The sequence below is a fragment of the Geotrypetes seraphini genome, chromosome 6, assembly GCF_902459505.1.
Source record: "Geotrypetes seraphini chromosome 6, aGeoSer1.1, whole genome shotgun sequence".
NCBI classification, from domain to species: domain Eukaryota; kingdom Metazoa; phylum Chordata; class Amphibia; order Gymnophiona; family Dermophiidae; genus Geotrypetes; species Geotrypetes seraphini.
Genome location: NC_047089.1, coordinates 59,130,226 through 59,148,857, shown reverse-complemented (window position 1 = coordinate 59,148,857; position 18,632 = coordinate 59,130,226). Strand labels below are relative to the sequence as shown.

General features: G+C 43.7%; 1 protein-coding gene across 1 annotated transcript in view; it reads left to right on the top strand.

Moving 5' to 3' along the window:
- The window catches only part of VPS36 (vacuolar protein sorting 36 homolog), a 70,510-nt gene that overhangs the window by 24,216 nt on the left and 27,662 nt on the right, over nucleotides 1-18,632 (top strand). The window contains exons 5-6 of the mRNA XM_033948876.1: nucleotides 2,344-2,433; nucleotides 9,757-9,843. Of these exons, the coding sequence (XP_033804767.1) occupies nucleotides 2,344-2,433; nucleotides 9,757-9,843 (177 nt within the window). The remainder of the gene's footprint in view (nucleotides 1-2,343; nucleotides 2,434-9,756; nucleotides 9,844-18,632) is intronic.

Here is an 18,632-nt window from a genome sequence, read left to right as displayed (position 1 = left end):
CATAACCAGGTAGGCATGACAACTTACGCAGCTACAGAGCTGTTGTTTTGGGTGTTTTAAATTAATTAATGTGGTATTATCTTAACATTTCTAAATGGAGCACAGTAGTACAATCATAAATAATTGACACAGACATATTTACAAGCTATGCCTAAACTACACATCATAAAAAAATATAATCATTGGTTCCCATGACTAACATCAGTTCATTACACACTGCTAATATTGGAATTAAGTGTGGCAGCTATCTGCTTAATTTGCAGTATCGTGTAAACTATGGGGCTTATTTTCCAAAAGGATAGACATTCAAAAGACATCATAAACTGGCAATTGGACTTCTTACTAGTCAAAACGTCCCAAGTGGGCATTTTCGAAACTGACTTTCCAGATGTCTTTCTTGTTGTTTTGTCTCCAGTGCATCTAAATCTGGGGGGGGGGGGGGGGAGGGTGTTTTGGGCAGGCTTAGGTCTTAGGCTTAGGCTTAGGCTTAGGGTTAATCAAGCTTTTAACAAAATGTCCAGAGCATCATTTAGATGTTTGGAGCTAGACCTGTTTTAAAAATGAGTAAGAATCAAAAAGGTGCCCAAACTGACCATTGGAGAGATTAAGGAGTGACCTCCCTTACTACCCCAGTGGTCACCGCCCCCTCTCCCACCACCCAAAGATGTGAAAAAAGCCAATATATTCCAGCGTGTATTACAGCTTCAGATGTTCAACAAGAAGAGCAGAGAGAGGCACTCTAGGGGGTAATGCAGTGAATGTCACATTTAAAAGTCCCAGGCACACATATCAATATAACCTGCTTGTATTGTATAATGAGCCCTCCAAAACCTACTGTACCTACTGTAAAGAGGACACCTGCAGGCATAAGGGCTATTATTGTGGATACAGGTGGGTACAGTAAGTTTTAGGTGGGTTTTGGAGGGCTCATCATACATTAAAAGCAGGTTATAGTGACGTGTTCCTGGGACTTTTTAAATGTGACATTCACTGCAGTATCCCCTAGAGTGCCTCTCTGCTCTGCTAAGATGTCTGTCTGGCCAGTTTGCTAAGAATGCTGGGTAATTGGACATCCCAATAGCTTGTTTTTGTGCGGTTTTCATTTGGACATCTTTGTTTTCGAAAATGGCCAAAAAAGATAGACATACCGAGGGACAAAACATTTAGATAGGTTATTTAAAAAAAAAAAAAAAGATAGATGTCTTGAAGTTTTGAAAATGGACACATTCTCTACTAGATTTCTGGATGTCCTTTCCAAAACACTCAAACTCAAGACTTGGACATCCTATCGAAAACGTGTTTTTGGTCAGATCCATTTCTAGGCACACCCCTCTTGCAAATAAATGCTGTGTAAGTTAATTGTAAGATTACTGTATTTTGGTGTGGGTTGTATGGATGTGACTATTACTCTATGATAAGAGATGTTTTAGAATTGTAAACTGCTCTAGCACCTCAATTTTGAGCAGTATATCAAGTATTCAAATCAAGTCATGTAGCATGCTGACACAGACACACACGTTAGTATTCTAAGTATTTACATGTGCAGAGTGCGTAAATGTTGGCACTTAATTTATAGATTGCCCCATAAATTTACATATTTTATGATTTCCTTTCATGGTTGGTTACAAGATTATTGTGGCGATCCTTGGAGCCCTTTTGATAGAAGTCTCTCAAAATAGCAACAGATAACAGAAAGAGAACTTAATGTGCTGTTCTTTCAGCTGTAGGAGTAGTCATGATTTCCTAGTGTCAGTACATATGACACCATAAATGTAGAGGGAGTGGAAGAAGTAGACTGGCATTACAAACAAACCAGGGAAAGACAAATAGTCCAAGAAGGTTATAGATTACTCATCAGACATATTTATGCTCCATAGAAGTTAGTCAATGATATATTTAGCCTAACAATGTGTTATGGTAGAATGTCTTGTAGGATTTGGAACATATTAAAGTGACTGTACTCTGTACACTGCATTAGCACGTGGGGGACAGACATGATTCTTGAGAAGAGGCCTTGCTCTGTAGGTTCCGTCATAGTATACTATATACAGCATAGAGGAACAGATCACACCAGTGGCTGAGCAGATTGGGTGAGGTTTTCTCCTTCCCTTCTTGCCCAGAGGGCAGGATGAATGGAAATAAAGAGCAGAGGTAATCCACAATAGCCTACTAAATGACAGTCTTGGAACCCCTTGCATTCCACAACAGCTGCTAGTAGAAGGCTGACTGTATAGTTTTTCCACAGGCATAGTGCAGGAGTAAGCGATCAGGAAGAAAATGACAAGGACAGTTATAAAGAATCCATTAAGACAGGTTTTGCCCTTGACTTCTGTTTCTGTCTAGTTCTTCAGGCGTTTATCAGAAGAAATAACTCAGAGGAGGTGGGAGCGCACATCTGTATCACAAGCACTTCCACTTAATAGGGGTCCACAGGTATGTTCTGAAATCCTTAAGAATGTGTTGGAAATGTTTGCTGATTTCGATCCATGTCTAAGGTCATGTGACATGTTCACTGCTACAGAAATTGGAACCCGAGACCTGCGTTGCACTTTGGTCTTTTGTCTATGGAAGAACAGTCTTGTCAGGGATCTTCTTTTGGCACAGAATTCTGGTTGTTCTGTTATTACTCTTAGATATTACATCCAAAGGTTAGCTTCATTATGTTAGTGAAGAAACAGTGCAGTTCACTGGAAAGGTAAATAGAGTTGCCGCCAATATGTCAGGTATTCAGGATATCCTTAATGAATATGTATATGGCTACTACCTCCACTGTATGCAGATCTCTCTCTTGCATATTCATTGGGATATCCTGAAAAAACAGACCTGTTGGCAGCCCTCAAGGACTGGGAGAAGACAAAGTTGCTAACTAACGTTCACTAGTAATGTTTACTTGAGTGTATTAGGGGAACTATGTATAATTAATTTAGACTTTTTCCTTTTCCCGAATGTTGTGGAGACAGTTTTCAAATTTCTTACCTAAGTGCTGCTAGCAGACCTTTTAAAGCAGTGGTCTCAAACTCGCGGCCCGGGAGCCACATGTGGCCCGCCAGGTACTATGGCCCTCGGTATGTTTATTATAATCACAAAAGTAAAATAAAACAGTTTCTTGATCATATGTCTCTTTACCAATAAATTACAATATTATTAAGACTTAGCCAAAAGTAAAGATTTATAAACTATAAAGAGTTTTACCTCATGCAAAATTGTCATTTCTTTAATAAGACATTAACTATTTTTTCTGAGGCCCTCCAAGTACCTACAAATCTAAAATGTGGCCCTGCAAAGGGTTTGAGTTTGAGATCACTGTTTTAAAGGGAGTCCCTCATTTTCACAGGGAAGTCCCTCATTTTCTAAGGTGCGTTTCCCCTTAGAAAATGAGTTGCGGCTACAAAACAAACTCTTGAGCTTAGCGCTTGCTCTTTATGTGCTGGTGAAATTGCAATACACTGTAATTCACATAAGTTTGAAAATACAGTCCCAATGTTATTATCCTCTCTGACTAAGCAGGTGGTTTGAGGGAGGCAACTTTTCAGACCCTCAATTTACCGAGATAAATTGCTTTGAAAAAATAACCTCTGACTCATTTATTGACACCAAGGATAAATTTCAGAGAGAATAAAATCTAGAGTCTTATCCCAAAAATCTTGAAGTTAAATAGCCCAAGAGAGCATTTTACATAGAAACATGATGGTAGATAAAGGCCAATGGCCCATGCAGTCTGCCCAACCGCAGTAGCCATCATCTCATAGAAACATGATGGCAGATAAAGGTCAAATGACCCATCTATTTTGTGAGTATCAGCAGCAGACAGAGGCACCACAGCCCCATAACATTCACAAGTTTGTCCCAGCACATAGAATAGCAGCAGCATGGACTTCTGTTTTGTGTGGCTGCACAATAGTGGAAATGCTTTAGCTCCGGGGTCATGGAACCATAAGAGAAGCCATGAAGTCAGACCAAAGTCCATCAAGCCCAGCATCCTGTCTGACACTGGCTAGTCCGGGTCACAAATACCAGGTGGATCCCAAAACATAGATACAATATAATAAGTACTTCTACTCCGCAAAGTCCCATACAAGTTCTATTACAGCTTACAAGTTAAAGAAGCTGAGTATTTCTAGGAAAAGTTCAATCTTAATTAGTGAAGTAAATGCTGCTTCGTTTACCTCATTGGAATAACTACGAAACGGCATTGTATTTTCCAAAACAGACAATATTTACAGCAGCAAAGACATAGCAGAAAGAAATTACAAAATTACAGCAGCAAAAACATAGCAGAAAGAAATATATTGTCAGTTCAGAATATGCAATGGAGAGTAGAACTTGCACTCATATGCTTAGCAGGGGGCTAGCACTTCCCCGCAGCATAAGCAAGTGAATCTCTCTGGTTTTACCTGTGATGCACGTTTTTTTTTATTCAGAGAAATTCTTCCTTCGTTCCAAAAAAGTACATCCCCGAATCTGGTCATGTACTTCCCTATTGGTACAAAAATGTATACCTAACTATTCCTCCCCCCAGTCCACGCCTCTCCCAGAAACAGATAATTCTTCGTGAACTTTCTTCCTCCAGCTCTGAGATTCTTATCACCTTGCAGATGCTAATTTGTGGTTTTACAACGCTGTACATCTTCAGGATGGCGACCTTGTAGATAGTCTTATGCAGAAAGTTGGCAAGGGTGACCTCCAGCACCCCAGCTGTGCCTGATTCCCATAACTTGCAGACAGACAGCCAGCCTGGTTACCAGGCTCGTTCAGGCTTCTCCATCTCTACTCCCCCATCATCCTGCAGGGATTGTTGCTTGTTATAAATGTTTTATGGCTTTCCAAGGTGCCTTGCATATGTGAAGTCATACAGCACTGATAACAGCTCAGCAGAACCTTGGAGAAGTATCCTCCCAGCAGGGCAGCAAAGGCCAGCTAGGTTAGCATTTCAAAGGATACATGTGTTCACAGACAGCAAAGTACAGGTTGGGCCATCTGAAAGGAAAGCTAGTTTAGGCTATGGGAAAATATATGTTAAAAATGTCTGTAGTGTCCAGTATACACAAGTGAGGCCAGTATGTCCAGTTTATCCATCTGTATGTCTAGGTTATCCATCTCATTAGTTACTGTAAATAGCAATACTTCATTAAGAAGATTTATTAAATAGGCTAAAAAGATAACTTTAAGAGCCCTTCTGATGTTTGAGTTTCCTAGGGATAAATAATGGCTATTCGTCTATCTGAGTAATATCTTTAATGGATTTTTTAGTCCTTTTTTGAATGTACTATGTTGGTCTCCTTGACTAGATCCTCTAGTAACAGATTCTACAGCTTATGTGCTTCCTAAAAAAGATTTACCACAATTTGTTTTCACTGCTGATCATTTATTCATGGAGCATGCTCTTGTTTTGCTGTTGTGCGACAGGATAAACAACATTCCCTATTTAACCATTTTACCCCACTTGTATTTTTATAAACTTCTTTCAAATCCCCTCTGACATCTTTTCTCCAAGCTGAAGTCTTAACCTGTTTAACTATTTTTTTTTAAGGAAGATGGTTTGTTATTTTTTTTGCCCTTCTCTGAACCTTCCTTTTTGAGATGGGGTGTCCATACTTGCACACAGAACTCAATGTATGGATGCACAAAGGACCTATAAAGAGGCATAATGATAGTTTTGCACTATTCCATCCATTTTGGATAATCTCAGTAAGGTCCAGTGAGCACAAAATAATTTATGCCTTCCTTGTTACTGTATTCCACAATTCTAAACAGTATTATTAGTGTTCACATTAGCGTCATTGCAAGGTCTTCAAAAGTGCCAGCTGATAGCCAAGTGTTATCAATGGCTAATATTCAACTTGTTGGCACTGGCTTCCTCATAAGACATGCATAATTCTATTTTAGTGCTCTTTTGTGCTCTGTGCTCCTTACAAATAAATATTTAATACTTTAATTTATTTAATACTAGAAAAGTTAAGGGACTGTCACTTCCACATGTTTTGCCCTAAGGCTGTTTCAAGAAAAAGTCCCCTACAACATAATTAAAAACGTATTAAATACTGTTCAATAAAGTTCTTTTATCTATCGTGTTAAAAGGTCTAAGAATCATTCATAACAAACTTGCTGGACAATAATTACCCCTTGAAATACTTTCCAAACCATCCCGATATGTTGGTTTCTCCTAATCAAGATGGCCGTGTTTTTAAAAAAATATTTATTTAAACCTCCCTCATTCAAACGTCATAATGTAATGATGTGACTGCAGCGAATCAGGGCTCAGATCAAAGACATCCATTCTATTTTCTGATTTAAACCAAATGGTGCACGGTATTTAAAGTGAAAATCCATCTCTGTTCTCTATAATTCAATCTTTGTTCATAATGGCCTCCCTCCCACCCTTCTTTTATATGGTCAATCACTCTCCATCTAATTTCATCCACCATATAAGCCTGGTCTTGCCAATGTTGAGTAAGTGGAGCCTGCATTATTGGGTTGGTAATCCTAGATTTATGTTCATTTAATCTAATGTTAATCTGATGGCTCGTTCTTCCCACATAAATCAAATTACAAGGACATATAATGGCATAAACTACATTATGGGATTTACATGTAGTGGATGTTCTCAGTGGCGTACCTAGCATATGTGACACCCGGGGCCCATCATTTTTTGGCACCCCCACCCCATCTGTACGAAAAACATGATTTTTAGTAACAATCCACACGTCACACATGAGTACCTAGGAAAAGGCAGCATCTTACATATGCAGTGAGCAGTACAACATCAATATACCCAATGTAAAACTAAACAAGCCAGACTAATACAGATCAATCCTACACTGTCAATCCTAACAGAAAACCATGTCTTTCGAACACACAGAACACAGAAAACACCTTTGCCTAGTATGGAATATGTCATCACAAACTAACCCCTCCCCCTTTTACAAAACTGTAGTGTGGATTTTAGCCACAGTGGTAACAGCTCTGACGCTCATAGAATTCTGGGCATCAGAGCTGCTACCACCACGGCTGGCGCTAAAAAACGCTCCACAGTTTTGTAAAAGGGGGGATAAAATAGAAATACATAGACAAAGGTTAAATTGAACCAGCAAGAAGCTGGACTCTGCATACAATGCAACACCACAGAAACAGTGACACATGTCTCCTAAAGCAATAAATAAATAGAAATTTTTTTTCTACCTTTGTCTTCTCTGGTATCTGCATTCCTCATCTTCTTGTTATCTCTTCCTTCCATCCACTGTCTGCCATCTCTTTGCCCCTATATGGCATCGTCTCTCCTTCAATGCCCCTTCCAGAAACTGTATGCCTCCCTCTTCCATCTCTCCTTTCACCCCCATTTGTCTGGCATCTCTCTCCTCTCCTTCCCTCTCCCACACCTCTCTTCTGCAATCACTTTCTTCCCTCATTTTCCTTTTCAATTTATTTTCTGCATCCATCTAGATTACGTTCTTACTACCCTCTCATCAATTTCCTTTTTTACTGTCTACCTACAGCTCGCCACCTCTTTCCCCCACCCCCTCCAGTATTTCCCTAACTCAATCCTTTTCCCCCATCATGTGCCCTCCTTTTATTTATCCTCTCCTTCCATCATCTGCCCTCTTCTATCTCCCCACTTCCATCATCTGCCCCTTCTCTCTTTCCCCTCTCCTTCCATCATATGCCCTCTTCTCTATCCCAAGTTCCATCATCTGCCCCTTCTCCCCACTTCCATCATCTGCCCCTTCTCTCTCTTTCCCCCCACTTCCATCAGCATCTGCCCCCTTTCGCTCCCTACAACCCAATTCCATGCAGTATCGTTCCCCCTTATGTCTCTTTCCCTGAAATTCCTTCAGCATCTGCCCCTTTCTCTCCCTCCACCACGCATCCATACCACGCTGACCCCCCTTTGTCACCCTTCAGCGTGATTCCATATCACCCTGACCCCCCTTTGTCACCCTTCAGCGTGATTCCATATCACCCTGACCCCCCTTTGTCACCCTTCAGCGTGATTCCATATCACCCTGACCCCCCTTTGTCACCCTTCAGCGTGATTCCATAGCACCCTGACCCCCCTTTGTCACCCTTCATCATGTTTCCATAGCACCCTGACCCCCCTTTGTCATCCTTTACTGTTTCCATAGCACCCTGACCCCCCTTTGTCACCCTTTACTGTGTTTCCACAGCACCCTGACCCCCCTTTGTCACCCTTTATCGTATTTCCATAGCACCCTGACCCCCCTTTGTCACCATTTATCGTGTTTCCATAGCACCCTGACCCCTCTTTGTCACCCTTCACCATGTTTCCATAGCACCCTGACCCTCCTTTGTCACCCTTTACCATGTTTCCATAGCACCCTGACCCCCCTTTGTCACCCTTTACCGTGTTTCCATAGCACTCTGACCCCCCCTTTTTTCACCCTTGACCGTGTTTCCATAGCACCCTGACCCCCCTTTGTCACCCTTCATCATGTTTCCATAGCACCCTGACCCCCCTTTGTCATCCTTTACTGTGTTTCCATAGCACCATGACCCCCCTTTGTCACCCTTTACTGTGTTTCCACAACACCCTGACCCCCCTTTGTCACCCTTTATCGTGTTTCCATAGCACCCTGACCCCCCTTTGTCACCCTTTATCGTGTTTCCATAGCACCCTGACCCCCCTTTGTCACCCTTTACCGTGTTTCCATAGCACCCTCACCCCCCTTTGTCACCCTTCACCATGTTTCCATAACACTCTGACCCCCCTTTGTCACCCTCCACACCCTTTCATGCCACCCTGACCTCCTTTCTTTCTCTGTCCCAAAGGTTCCGCGATGACTGCTTCTGCTCCGATGGAAGAGGTAAGTGATGTCGGAGGGGGCTGGGCCGGCAGACGCAGTTAGTTGCGGCAAGATCCCGTGATGACTGCGGCTGCCGGTCCCCCCCTCCCCCCGACGTCACTGACTTCTTCCCAGTCATCGCGAGACCTTTTTCACTTCAGCGCGGCTGCCGACTCTGCTCTAAGTAGGACAGCCGCGCTGAAGTGCGGTTTAAAGCAGTGTGGGAGGTTCCGGATCCGGCCGGCTGTGCACCCCCTTGGAGCGTGCACCCGGGGCGGACCGCCCCACCCCACCCCCTTGGTACGCCACTGAATGTTCTGGATCTAATAATGATCTCTGCCTGGCGGTTCCCATTCCTCCTCTGCAATGGTTTTTGCACACCACTGACAACTGCCACATCTTGCATGACCAGTATCACCTTCATTCACAATTTCATCCTCCATATACCTGTATTTTGGTAGCCGCTCTTCTAAATTCTTCCCCTTGTTATAAGCTATAGTTGCTGTGACAGCTATGGGGGGACTCAAGTATTACAATATGGCAGTTGAAAATTTAAAGTTAAAGAATATGCCCCAACAGAAACTTTTTTATAGTGGTGTTTGCTGTGTGGACTTTTGTAACATGGCACATTCATATTTCTTAAAGCTTACTATTTTATGGTTTTTTTTTTAATTTTCCTTTAATTCTAGTGTTTTTAATATTAAAATTTAGATTGCAAACCACTTTGATGTCTTTGCTGAAGGTGGTATAGTAAACCCCTGTATCCCCCCCCTTAAAAAAAAATTAGTAATTGAGCACGAAATATCTTGAATATCTGAAAGGGCTACAAGTTAAAGACAGCAATTAATGGTATTGCAGTTTGAGGCTAGGACATTATATCGCTCATAGAAAGTGACCGTATGTTTTGCACCCAGTGAGTGGGATTACTAACTTCCTTCCTGGCCTTTTCTCTTCACAGGCAGGAAGAATAAAAGCTGTGGGGATTGTGGGCATTGAGAGGAAACTGGAAGAGAAAAGAAAAGAGACTGACAAAAATATTTCTGAGGTAAGTTGGGTTCAGCGTTCAAGGGCAGCTGTCTGCTGGGGCTTTGCCAAAAACATTGTTTAAATGTGCTGATTATGTAGCTGAAGTGGCTTGTCAAGAGGTTGCTTTTCAGAAACTAGAGCATGAACTCTTGCCTGATCTCCCATTTGACTTTTTCCAGTTTTACATTCCCTGGATTTCAAGTAAGATAGTAGAATAATGGTGATCGGATTTCATAGGAGATATGTAGGGTGGCAACATGGTCATCATTCCACTCCTTTGTGGAGCATTAAGGGTTAGACATGCTAACTGGGACCTGCTCAGAGTTTCACAGAGCCATCATTTCCCCCTAAAGCCCACTCTTTGTCTTCCCCTGCCCAGTAGTTTTGCTTGGGTGCATCCTACTCGTTCAGAATAGTATGGCCCCAGACAACAAGGAAGGTAAAATTCTGTCTTACCTGATAATTTCCAATCCTTTCCTTTACTTGCTCCTGCCCCCCTGCCCCGGTTGTTTACCAGGTTGACCTCTTTTGCTCTTAGATCCTCCCTCTCTACCTTGCTGTTCTCCTCTCTTGTTGCCCAAGCTGTATGCTACTGTTGTCCTTTCTGTCTCTTGAGCCCTCCCTCTGGCTGAACTCTGCCGTTGTCCTCCCCCACTGCTGCTCTCTCACTTTTGGGCCATCCTTCCTGTTTGTGTACTACCGCTGTTCTCTTGCCCTCCCTATCCAAGCAGTGCACCACCGTTGTCCTTTGTTTCTTGGGCCCTCCCTCTGGCTGTACATTGCCTTTGCCCTCTCTTGGGCCCCTCCCCAGCTGTTTGCTGCTGCTGTTCTGTCTTGCTCTTATTCTCCGCCCCTGGCGGTACACCGCTGTCATTCTCCCTATGTCCAGCAATGGCAAAAAGGGCTTATGAAAGATGAGAAATCCCAGGAAATTGAGCAGTTCAGATCTCCTTCAGTTCTCTCTTTTATAGTGTATCTGCTTTTCTTTGCACATAGCAGCATTATATCCCCAGACTATTGTTTATCATTAAAGCTTAAGAGCAGTGTTAATTGGATGAACTTCAAGTAATATTTGTCTGATCTTTCTTTTTTAATATCCTTTAAAAGAGCAAAAGAACTCTCCTTGTGTATATGTATGTTCAAAGGCAAATGGGAAATACTAGTTGCACCGTGACTTTTTTTTTTCCCTTTGCTTTTACTGGGAATGCTGTTAGTGCCTAATTTAGGACCTGGTGCCTGACTCCCAAGGGAGAGTTTCCTGCATCTGCTGGATGTTGCTGATAAGAATCCAGCTGGTTAAGCTTTTGTTTGTCTGAGGAAGTTCCTGTTAGGTGTGTGTGTATACTGCCCTTTGTATCCAAATTTGCCCAGAGAGCCCATTGTGAACAGAAGTACACACAACATGCATTTTAGGGTGATCTGATTTTTCTTCAGATGGTGTATCCCAGAAAAAGGCCATAATGCTTAATCCAGTTATCACCTCTAATGCATGAGCTGAGAAGTTTCTAAGAGGACCCCCCTCGGCTTAAATCTTTGGCAGTGTTTTGCGCAGAGGTTAGGTGAAAAATTAGGATCGTGATTCACCAGCCATTATTCCTTCCCAAATCTAGAGAGAATTCTTAGATCAGGATCATGACTTATTTCATGATCCTACAACAATCATCTTGCTGAAATCCAGTATAAATAATAAAATCCTATCCAGGTTATTTCACATTCTACCTTGATTTTGGTGTACTGTAGTGTTTTGATCCCTTATGCTTCTACCCAAGGAAAATTACCTACATTGAAGGTGAGGTTTTGTTTCATGACCTGTGACTATCTCAAGTTTCATGACAATTGCATGTAACAGCTATGAAATCACTTTTCAAAGGATCTACCCATATAACTTAGAGAGCTACAACGGTCAATCTGGCTGTTAGAAAGTTCATACCAGCTGGGAGGTAAAAAGGGAAAGGGACTGGAAGTTGTATACAGTCAAACCTCGGTTTGCGAGTGTTTTGCAAGACAAGCAAAACATTTGCTAAATTTGTGACTAGCAAACCGAATGTTGACTCGCTAAATAAGCTCTCAGCTATGGGGGCCCAGGGGTGGGTACCTGCCTGTGGGTGCCACAGCCCCTTCAGCGGGGTGGCTTCCTTCCCTCGGGGTCCCCGTGCAGCTGCCCTCCCGCTTCGGGCAATGCCTCTGCCGTCCGCCAGCACCTCTCAGCTCCCGATCCAAGCCGGCCGCCATCCTGTGCAATCATGTACACGAGCTGTCAGCTCCCGAGGCAAGCCAGCCGCCGCCTCGACAACGCACGCGCCACATGCAAACATGTACAATGTCGATGAGTGTGGGACGTTGTGCATGCTTGCATGTGGCGCACGCGTTTTTGGGGCAGCGGCTGGCTTGGCTCGGGAGCTGAGAGGTCGTGCGCATGCTTGCACAGGATGGCGGCTGGCTTGAATAGGGAGGTGCTGGCGGACGGCAAAGGCATCGCCTGAAGCAGGAAAGCAGCCGCACGGGGACCCTGAAGGAAGCCACCCCGCAGAAGGGACTGCGGCACCCACAGGCAGGTACCTTTCCCTGGGCCACCATAGCAAACCTTGGTTGTGGAACGAATCGTCTGGGTTTACATTATGGCCTATGGGGAACTTTGCTTTGATATACGAGTGCTTTGGCTTACAAGCATGCTTCTGGAACGAATTATGCTCATAAACCAAGGTACCACTGTACCACCTTTTTGTAGTTAAACAACCACACTCAAAGCAGTTTACATACAGATACTTCAAGCAATTTCCTTATCTGTCCCGGTGGGCTCACAAGAGGGGCGGTCCGCCCCGGGGTGCCAGCCCTGAAGGGGTGCTCCCGGCCTGGCCGTTCAGTCCCCCCACACCCCCGAAGGACCGCTCGCCCCACTGACCTTCCTGCACCACCTGTGAAGCAGCAAGCAGCAGGATCGCGAGGTCAGCTATCCCTGAGCTGCTTGGGCGCTACTTCCTGCGCCGCGGTCCCGCCCCCTCCTCTGACATCAGAGGAGGGGCGGGAACGCGGCGCAGGAAGCAGCGCCTAAGCAGCGCAGGGATAGCTGACGTCGCAATTCTGCTGCGGCTGCTTCATAGGTAGTGCAGGAAGGTCAGTGGGGCGAGCGGTCCTTCGGGGGTGGTGGTGGTGGTGGGGACTGAACGGCAAGGCCGGGAGCATAGGTAGTGCTGCTTCATAGGTGGTGCGGGGAGGCCAGGGGGACGAGCGGTCCTTCGGAGTGGGGCGAGTGGGCAGGCAGGCAGGCATTCAAGGGGGAGGGGGGTAACAGGCAGGCAGGCCTTCAAGGGGGGGGGGACAGGCCTTCGGGGGGGGTGCATACCTTCAAGGGGGAGGGACAGGCCTTCAAGGGGGGGTCAGGAAGGTCTACAAGGGGGGACAGGTCTACAAGGGGGTGGGCAGGCCTACAAGGGGGTGGGACAGGCCTTCAGGGGGTGCAGGCCTTCAGGGGGGGTGCAGGACTTCGGGGGGTGCAGGCCTTCAAGGGGGGGACAGGCCTTCAAGGGGGGGGCAGGCCTTCAAGGGGGGGACAGGCCTACAAGGGGGGGACAGGCCTACAAGGGGGTGGGACAGGCCTTCAAGGGGGGGACAGGTCTTCAGGGGAGTGCAGGCCTTTGGGGGGGTGCAGACCTTCAAGGGGGGGGACAGGCCTTCAAGGGGGGACAGGCAGGCAGGTCTTCAAGGGGGAGGGACAGGCCTTCAAGGGGGGGGGACAGGCCTACAAGGGGGTGGGACAGGCCTTCAAGGGGGGTGCAGGCCTTCAAGGGGGGACAGGCAGACCTTTAAGGGGGGACAGGCCTTTGGGGGGGACCCTGGTTTAGAGGTACACGGAGGGAAGGGGGTGTTCAAAGAGACGTGCATATGCCAAACTTTGGGGGGGGGATGAAGAAATAATGGGTCTGAAAATAGAGGAGAGGGAGAGAAATGATGGACCATGGGATTTAGGGAGAGAAGGAACTGAAAGGGAGAGAAATTGGACACAGGGGATGGTGTGGAGGAGGGATAGAGATACTGGATAGGAGGGTAATTGGGAAAAGAAAGGGAGAGATGGTGGACTCTGGGATGGTGGGGGAAGGAGGGAGAGATGCCGGATGAAAGGGTAGTTAAGAAAAGGTGGATCTGTGGAGGGAGATGAAAAAAAGGAAAGATACCAGACTTCCTGGGGAGGGAAGGGAAATGGAAAGGGAGGACAGAGTTGGCAGATGGATGGTTAGCACGCAGAAAGAAGAAAGAAGGAGACCCTGGCAAGCAAGTTATCAGAAGAAAACCAGAGCCTTGGACCAACAAGATTTGAAATATAACCAGACAACAAAAGGTAGAAAAATTAATCTTATTTTCTGTTTTGTGATTATAATATGTCAGATTTGAAATGTGTATCCTGACAGAGCTGGTGTTGGACTGCAAACGTGAGCTAGGATTTAACAGAGAGAGGAAAAGTCCTTTTTGTTTCTTTATTTTATTTACACCACAGCGCCAGTGTGGTTAGGAGAAGCCAAAGGGGGTGAAAAAGCTATAAAACCCACCAGGAGTTTTGAAAAAAATCACCCAACTGGGCAGGAAAATCGAATTGAAAAACCAATTCAATAGGCTGAATCGAATTGAAATTTTTTTCCTGAATCTGGCAGCATTAGTTTGCGCTACTGTCTTAGACTTTAGGACCTGGGATTGGGGAGAGATGGCATCCTCAGTACTTTATAATGCAAGTGAAACGAGGATTTGGTCAGACTTTTGAAGGGTCTGCAGAAAAAAAATATTGTATAGGCCGGGGACATGAAACAGCAGGAAATGGGAACTTTTCTTCCTTCTATTTTTGTGAATGGAAAGGCTGAGGATGTCAGAGAGTTCAGTTAAAATATGTGCTTTATAAGAAAATATAATAATGTGTTTTATAAAGTTTATAGCATAGCTGGCCTACCCAGTGAGGTGTTTCTAGTGGTGGTGGTGGCAGCGTGTCAATGTGTTGAGAGGAAGAGGTGGTCTGGGAAATTCTGCTGAGCAAAACCGGGCCCATTTCCACCCACCAGTTAGTCCACTCCACTCAACTGGTTCACACACTGAGTGGGTCTTTGGGTGTTGTGTTGGGATCTCTTCCAGTGGTTTATCAGTATCTCCTTCTGGTCCAAGGAAGGAAACTTTGTTATCCTTAGCATTGACCTACAGAATATGTTTGTAACAGCGCTGCTTGTGTGGCATTAGGCTATGTAGTGATCGAAAGAAAAAAACAGACCTTTGCACATTTTTGCACTATATGGTGGGTGTATGAGGAGATTCACATTTCCTGCACAGCTAAGTCCATGTGAAGTTACCTTGTGCTGTATTTGACATCTAGCAAGGTCTCTGTTTGAAAGGAAAGATCTAAACTTAAAAATGAAGTGGCCAGAAGTTATGGTAAAAGCAAATAGTGTAGCTGGTTTTAAGAAAGATTTGGACAAATTCCTGGAGGAAAAGTCCCTAATCTGTTATTAAGATATGAGGGAAGTGTCTGCTTGCCCTGGATCGGTAGCATGGAATGTTGCTACTCTTTGGGTTTTGACCAGGTATTAGTGTCCTGGATTGGCTACCATGAGAATGGGCTACTGGGCATGATGGACCATTGGTCTGACCCAGTTAGGCTATTCTTATGTTATGTTCTCATCTGTAGGGGCCTTTGTTTTCACTTCTTATTTTAATGTATTTTTTTTCTGGGAACTTATCAGTGTTTTTTATAATGGGAACAAAAATGGAAGAGAATTAATGTGTGTGGGATGAGGGGGTAACTAATTTCTTCAGCTAAATAATTCAATCCACTTCAAACAGACATAGGAGAACTCACGCACCATTCACACACCCTCCAACCAAAAACGTCAAAAGAAAAAAACTGTTCGACAACCTCCTAGCCATTCGAGCTGCAACACTCGACCCCCAACCCTACAACCAATTGACATCGACCACATACTGCAAAACCTTCAAAAAGAAATAAAAACCCTTCTATTCAAAAAACACATAAAACCGAACTAACACAATCAGAACTGTCCCAAGCATCACCTGCAACTACTCCATATGTACTTCTGATGTCATGACAATTCAGACATAATTTATGTTATGTTATGTTTGGAATATAAGAAAATTTTCACTGCCTGTTTCTATTCTGACCATTTATTCCGTTTCATGGTCATTACAAAAAATATTTTTTTTACATGGGGGGGTGTCAAAAAATGATGGGCCCCGGGTGCCACATACCCTAGGTACGCCACTGGCAATAATGAATACAAAATGATAAAGGTGTTAACTATGGAGGGGGAAAAGACCTCAAATGTCCCCATGCCCAAAGCTCATGGCTTAATTCAAGGGCACATCAGGGAACAAGGGTATTATCATGGGTCAAAAACCTCTCCTTTGTGTTATATATGTGAAAGTGCTTAAGTGAAAAAAATATTTAAGTAATCATGTGTAAAATCACAAAATGCACAAAAAGCTCTTCTTCTTGCAAGCACAACAATCAGAATGCTGCATTTAAAGAAACTTCCAAAGCAAAATGGGAGACATACAAGAAGACTAATTAAGAAAAAAATCAAGCTGTTCAAACCAAAAAATGCTCAATGGGCAACAATGAGCTTTGGGCACGGGGACATTTGAGGTCTTTTCCCTTCCATAGTTAACACCTTTATCATTTTGTGTTCATTATTGCTTTGATATTTCTTTTTGAACATATTTTGTCTTCACTTTAGAGTGATTTATTAGCAGTTTTAACTGTATAATATGAAAAAAAAGATATTTCTGCAGACAAGTTCAGATATATATTGAATTTTTAAATATTTAGGCTGTTTTTCCATGCTGATTCATTTAATATAATTTCAGGATTTATTGACAGTATATAGTTTACAGAAACAATACAACTTACTGTTTAAAATCTTTATTCATTTTCAAGCTGTCATCAAGTGTACAAATATCAAAACAGCAACATGGAAAACATCACTTGATATTCTTACCATTATATCGTGTAATACATATATTTATCCCTCTCCCCTCCCACCAATCCCACTATTTTCTAAAATGAACAATAAAATATAATACTCTCCCCCCTCTCTACAATAACTGGTGTATTTTTCAACTTAAAATACAAACTGCCTCTTTCACAAAGCCGCATGGCAACAGCCCCAAAGCCCTTTAAATCTCTATGGGCTTTGGGGCCATTAGCGCAGGGCAGCCGCTAGCGCGGCCTTGTAAAAGAGGCTGAAAATCATATTCAAAATACAAAATGAAAATCAATAAAACACAAGATGAAATACAATTTTAAAAAAACAGTTAATCCAAAGAAAACTGCAGCTACTAAGATAACACTTCCAGTGCCTTTGCATTAACCTGAGCAGCAAAAAGTAGGGGAAAAAAACCAAGTTTTCAGTTGACAGTGAAAATACAAATAATTTCCCACTTCCTTTAGCTCGTGAAACAGGTTATTCCAAAATCTTTAAAAAAAAAAAAAAAGATTCTTTATTCATTTTTACAACTTACAAGTGCATTTTTTTTTTAATTCTTTATTCATTTATACAACTTATTCCAAAATCCTGATATCATGCCCAGAAAACATTTACATTGAATATTGACTGAAGAACAAAAAAACGTGAAGGGGCATAATAAAAAAAAAACATCTAAGTCCCTTTTTGGCCTAAGTCCTTAAACGTTCAAAGCAGAAGCAGGGAAAGTGTCCATAACCAAAACAAACATCCTTGTTTTGATTATGGCCTGCCTCTACTAAACGCCCAGATCACCACTACGTCTACAAGTACACCCCCACGACGTCTACACTTTTAGGCCATAATGAACCAAAAAAACGCCTAAGCCCCAAACGTCCAACAGAAGGGCTTTTAGGCAAAGGAGGAGCCAGTCCTTCGCCTAAAAGCTGGATTCTGTAACCGGTGTCGCGGGTCGGCTGGGGGGGCGGTCGGAGGTTCTTGGGGGGGTCGGTCGTTGGGGGAAGGGGGGTTTGCGTCGAGGGCAGGAGGGCCTGGGATCCCTCTTGCCCGTAATGTAGTGCGGGGTGGGGGTAGGGGGGGTCGCCTGGGCCAGGAGGGCTTGGGCTCCCTCCTGGCCCGTACAGTAACGTTGGGGGGGGGGTCTCCTGGGCCAGGAGAGCTTGGGCTCTCTCCTGGCCCGAACGAGTCAGGGAGTCGGAGGGGCAAGAAGGCTTGAGCTCCCTCTTGCCCCGATGTTATCGGGAGGGGGGGGGGGTCGCGGCTTCAACGGGGCAAGAGGGCTTGTGTTGTTTTTGACAGACACCGGTTACAGAATCCAGCTTTTAGGCGAAGGACTGGCTCCTCCTTCGCCTAAAAGCCCTTCTGTTGGACGTTTGTGGCCTAGGCATGTTTTTGTTTCATTATGGTTAAAAAGTGTAGACGTGCTGTGGGGGTACTTTTAGACGTAGTGGAGATTGGGCGTTTAGGCAGAGGAAGGCCATAATCAAAACATGGACGTATGTTTTGGTTATGGACACTTTCCCTGCTTCTGTGTTGAACGTTTAGGGACTTAGGCCAAAAGGAGACTTAGACGGTTTTTTTTATTTTGCCCCTCCACATATTTATAATGTGAATTAAAAGCACACTACATAATGTGGACTTGGCTTAAGTCTTAATTTTGAATTTTAAATTGTTTCTTTGAAATTGTTGAAATTTTAAATTTTCTTTTCCTGATTTTTGTTATTGATGTAACAAATGTTAATAAAATATATAAAAATAAAAAAAGCACACTACACTATAATGTAAAAAAGTACAAAGAATGATCTTGAGGAAAACATTCAGAAAACTTTAAAAC